Source organism: Gossypium arboreum, chromosome 11 (genome assembly GCF_025698485.1).
Source record: "Gossypium arboreum isolate Shixiya-1 chromosome 11, ASM2569848v2, whole genome shotgun sequence".
NCBI classification, from domain to species: domain Eukaryota; kingdom Viridiplantae; phylum Streptophyta; class Magnoliopsida; order Malvales; family Malvaceae; genus Gossypium; species Gossypium arboreum.
Window position 1 is genome coordinate 39,005,093 of NC_069080.1, and position 5,399 is coordinate 39,010,491.

At 33.4% G+C, this 5,399-nt stretch overlaps 1 protein-coding gene across 2 annotated transcripts; it reads right to left on the reverse strand.

The window, feature by feature from the left end:
• Positions 1 to 2,975: 2,975 nt before the first annotated feature.
• On the reverse strand, positions 2,976 to 5,092 carry LOC108469470 (scarecrow-like protein 32). 2 transcript variants are annotated; one of them, XM_053022141.1, is made up of 2 exons: positions 4,629 to 5,092; positions 2,976 to 4,387 (listed from the first exon to the last, which is right to left on the reverse strand). In XM_053022141.1, the coding sequence occupies exon 2, from the start codon at positions 4,355 to 4,357 to the stop codon at positions 3,140 to 3,142; it is 1,218 nt and encodes a 405-aa protein (XP_052878101.1). In that variant the 5' UTR covers positions 4,358 to 4,387; positions 4,629 to 5,092; the 3' UTR covers positions 2,976 to 3,139. The 2 variants fall into 2 exon arrangements, with proteins under 2 accessions (XP_052878101.1, XP_017625839.1); XM_017770350.2 differs by having other exon boundaries at positions 2,976 to 5,092.
• Between the last annotated feature and the right edge of the window lie 307 nt (positions 5,093 to 5,399).

The following is a 5,399-nucleotide window of genomic DNA, read 5'->3' on the forward strand; positions in this document are numbered from 1 at the left end:
GTAATTAAATCATTAACGTCCAATTGTTTTAGAAAAGAAAAACGAAAGTCTTCAACTTTTGTTTCCTCGAAATAATCTAACAAGCTAGATGCCTCTCCAAGCATCAAGGATCATTTCCGTTTAGTTCACAAATAATTATTCTGGTCTGTTTTTGTAAATCCCAAATTGTCTCGATCCCCCAATTCTCAAGGAATCATTTCAAATGCAAGTTTAAGAGATATACCGAAATTATCAGCTAACATAAGAGCTCATGATTAAGGAGCAAGAGGATGGTTGTGCTTCTTCTCAGAATTAGTAACTTGATATTTACCATTTGATTGACGCCTGATAACAATATGAGCCAAGAAATTGGTTCTAGTTTCTTTGCAATGAGTTTTCACCAAAACATTTTTTTTCTTTTGTTCACGAATGCCTTCTTTGAAGCATGTGAGCTCTCTTGATATTACAAAACAATGCTTTTTACACTTTTTTACATATTCCTTTTGAATACCAAAACCAACTTCTTTGGCGTAATCATTGTAGTACTTACATGCCTTTTGCTCAGAATCGAATTACATCCCCTAGTTTCATTGTTCATCAACTGGAATTGCTTGTATATTCATAAACCTACCAATAAAAAATAACACTATATATTAAAAATGAGAAATATCATTATTCTATGTTAAATATTTAAATAGGTAAAAATGCATACAAAATTTGATATAATTGCTTTCATAGAAAAATATTGCAGGAGAATATTTTGGCGTTGAATTGTCTGAGAGTGAAATATAGAGAGCGGAGATTGTGGAGAAGGATGTTTTGGTGCTTTTAATATGATAATAATTTTACTGCCTTGTATGTTTATTTTGGAGTATTTACGATTAAGTAAGAGATTTAATCTGAATGAAAATGGAGGAATTTTGTATTAGATGGGAGCCAAACGAGGGTTTGAGGATTATTAGGAGAGAAAGCAAAAAGGTATCCTAAATTTTTTTTTTTTTTGATTGGATTGGAGGTGGCAACAATAAACAATCATACGAAACAAAATAACAACTAATTTTCTTTTTTATTGAAATTAAAATTTCCACCGTGGACTATTTCTCTCGGTCTCCAATATTCTTCAAAACAAAGTAATCCACTAATCTTGATATGTTCCATTCCCAATCTACTACTCATTGGGCCTCTATCACTATAATACTAAAAACAGTGGAGAACCAATACCTTTTATCTGTCTTCTAAAATCATGAGGGGTATCCCCAAATTCAAACTAAAATGCTAAAAACAATGAACACCCAACCCAAGCATTTGCTATTGCATGTTACGTATCCCCAATTCAAACTAAAATACCAAAATTAGTGTACACCCAACTTAATCATTACATATCCTCGACTTCAAACTATTTCATACATCAACCTTCACATCCAATCCTCATGCGACATCATCACCCAAATACAAAGATATATTAGTTTTTTTTTTTTTTACAATTTAAATTATTTTGAAAAAATCAACATTCTATAATACTACAACTTATAGTTTAAGATATATTAAATTATGGGGTTTTAGTTTTTTCTACTTAAGTTATATTTAATTAATTTGTAATATCAATTCAATCAAGAATTTAAATAATAATATAAATATAGATATTTTGTTATTCCAATATGTATATATATTAAAGGTTATTAAGCAAAATATATTATAGAGGACGACATTTATCAAATAATTTTATAATAACCCTCACCAACCAATCTTAAGCCTTGTTATTCATTGCTGACAGAGTTTCAAAAGCATTTTTTAACCTCTAAAATAACCAACAGCAAATGACTTTTGGGATACAAAAAAATATTGAGTGTTTTTCTTTCCAAGCCCAAAAGTTTGGGTTTCGATGCTTTTGTGTTTTAAGTATATTTATTAAAATATCCTTATTTATATAGATTATGTAAATACATCATTTTATATTTTATGTATCATTAGACTAAATTATTTAAATATAATTTTTCATTATATTTATTTTAAAATTTTTATGTACTATTAATTTTATAAATATTTTTATTAATTATTTAAAAGATATTTAAAAACATATTTTATATATAATTATATTAAACTATTTAAATATAATTTAAATAAATTTATTATTTTATTTTTAATATCATGTCTAAAATAGACATTTTACTTTCTATTGTAATTTTTAACAGCAATGCAAAATACTTGAATTTGACAAACCACACTTGCAACATCACTTTTCTCTCTCTTTCTCTCTCTCTCTCTCTCTCTCTCTCTCTATATATATATATATATATATATATATATATATATATATATAATTGGGGAAAGGAATGAAGTTGTTTGGGATCTAATCTAAGCTTTCATGCCTACAACATAATGTTCTTACCATTAGATCAAGAGGTTGTTTTAAAAGAACTTTTCAACCATAAAAGTAACCATTGGGTTAATGTCCAATATAAGCACGTACAAAATATGTTAACTTTTATATTAGTTTTGATTAAGAAAAATTGAAAATTGACTTGAATCAATATATTTGGATGGTTTATAGAATGAAAATCGAAAAACTATGGTTACTAAAATCGAACTGAGGTCTATTTTTATTAATTTATAATTAGTTTAAAATAGTGAAAATAACTTAAAATTTGTATATAATTTTTCCAAAAATACCAAATAAGAGTTTTGATTTTTTTATTTACTCGAATTTTCTTTTTAAAATATATATGAAAAAACTTTGAAATTATATCATAAATGTTTAAAAGACATAAAACAAAATTTACTTATTAAAATAAATCTAAAACCCAAAATTCAAAATTACTATAAAAAACTAAAAATCAAATCACTATTAAAAATATAAAATAAAAATTAACAAACCCAACCCAACCCAACCTATCATATCATATAAAATATCAAACTCAAGTATAGTATAAGAAAAATGAAGGACTAATGATCATCACAAATATTAGCAGCTTTGAAAACGAAAACACATACAGAGATATTAGCTCCCACACACATGACAAATTCTTATAGGAGTATAAGTACAAGCTAGTAGTCAAAGGCTAGCAAAACTAGAATAAAATTAGGTAGTAATTAAGACAAGAAAAATTCAATTATAATTTGTTGAAAAATGAAAGCAAAAAAAAAAAAAAAAAAAAGAGGTTCAAGCAGGCAGCCAAGCAGTGGCAAATACAACATTATGTCCTTTCCAAGTAAGTACAAGATCATCTTCTTCTTTCTTTAATCCCCATCCAGCTGCATGTTCATCAAGCATTGTTTTCACTTCCGAGATGGCCTCTTCACCGAAGCTAACCCCACGAAAACCCACGTTTCTCATCCGCTGCACCCACCGGCTCTTTGGTTCTAACCTCTCCACCCTTTGCAGCCCTTCATGAGCTATCACGTTCTCTATCTTCCAACTTATGTCTGCCTCGTACCACTGTCTTTGCTTGCTCCCTTGTGGCAGAAACGTGTCCACCGTATCGTATGGTATCCATAGGTAATTGAAAGCAGCCCTTAATCTACAAACCAAATTATTTGATGTCAAATCCGCATCCTCGTCTACTAGGACAACCACTGTTGGGTCCAATCCCCGAAGCGCCTTCAGGAACATGGTTCGAAGAGATTGAATGGACGATGGTTCGAACGAGTAAGGGTTTGAATTTACATTTGAAAGAGGAGACAATGTTTCTTCTGGTAAGTAGTGAAGCATCATGTGACAGTTTATGACTAGAGCCTCACCGCTTTCTGCATATACTAAATGTTGAACTCGAAGCTGCTCGATCAAAGAGGAGAATCCATCGGCGTAAGTTGAAGGAATCGCTCTGAATTCCAATACTACGTTGCGGGACCTAGCGAAGTTAATCAATTTGGAGCCTAGCTCTTCGTAGGAAAGGTCGAGCATTGGTGGAACATCTTCAGTTGCACCACCAGCAACCGTGAGTTTCACAAGTGGGGGTCCTTCCAGCCTACTAGCTATGGCATCGATTAATGTAGGGATTTGCATGCAATGCGTCAAGCTTAAATCAACTATGTGAATGACCGAATACCCTTCCACAGCTTCTAGTATCGCTGCATTTGCTGCGGTGAAACCGAAGCGATGCCACGGGGTTAAGTCCACGAAGCTAGCCAACTCGATGACGGAGAAAGTGTGGATATCTATAGAGAGGTTGCAGTGAGCGTTGGCCATTGCTGCAAGCATTTTGCAAGTGCCGCTTTTGGCTGCTCGGACAATAAGAGCTCGAAGGAAAGCACATGTTAAGCGCTGGTTGGAATCACCATCAGGTGGTGCAATGTTGTTGAGAACCCAAAGAATTTGCTGCGCTAGAGTAGCATCGTTGCTCTCAATAGCGTTTGCACAGTGCACTAGAAGTTGTTCCATGCAATTGGCATCGCCAAAGCTGCCTAAGCCCTTTGAGGTAGGGAACCCCGGCCATGGACGAGCCCGATGGATTTGGTTTTTGTTCATAGTGGCGATTGAAAATGGAGGGATTTGGTGCAAGGGTGGGATTTCAGAGAATTGCATCATGGAGAGAGCAAGAGTGAGAGAGAGAGAGAGAGAGAGAATACAAAAAATTAAGAGAAGAGCAAATAAGAATCAGACATCAGAAGAGAGCAGAAAGATAGAAAAAGACCAGACTAACAGTGGGTACCTTGTCATTGGGAAACGATCCACACAGCAAGGATGAAAAAGTGAATAAAAAACCCACCAATTTTATAGTACAGTTTGGGAGAATTCTGCAAATGAATCACAGAAAATTGACGGTTCAGCTTTTGTGAGAATCTTATTTTCTTCTAATAGAGGAAAACCTAAAGGGACCGCTCAAAGAGGAGTATACAAATAACTCCCTTCCCCAAAAGGAACAACTTTGGTTCAAGTCAAATCCGGCAAAAGAGACCATTCTTTCAACAAAGGATACCAGCCTTTTCCAGTTGCTAAACATAGGGGCTGCAATATGCCATACAGAGATTTACTGATTCAAAACCAACCTTTTTTCATGGCTACAAAAAGGGTCTAATTCTAATCCCCCTCAATATAATCAAAAGAAAGAAGAGAGATGGACGACAGAGAGAAAAAAGAAAAGAGAGAGAGAGAGTGTGTGAGAGCTAATTATAAAGGAAAGGAAGAGGGAAAGGGTGTGCTGGTGCTACTTCTGTTGGATTTTGGTAGCATGTGAGGATAGCCGGCCATGGGATTGTCTGTATGTGGGAGTTGGGATTTTGTCATGTAATGTGGAGTGGGGATTATAAGCCATTTAATCTTTGGCTCACTCTCTCATGCCCTGTATGACATTTAACTTTCTCATATCATGATGAAATCATTTTTATGCAGGTCTTCATGTTCTCTTTTTTTTTCTTTTTTCTTTTTTCTTTTTTGCCTCACATATATTTCTCTCAGAGGTTTTCAACTGTTACCTAAAATC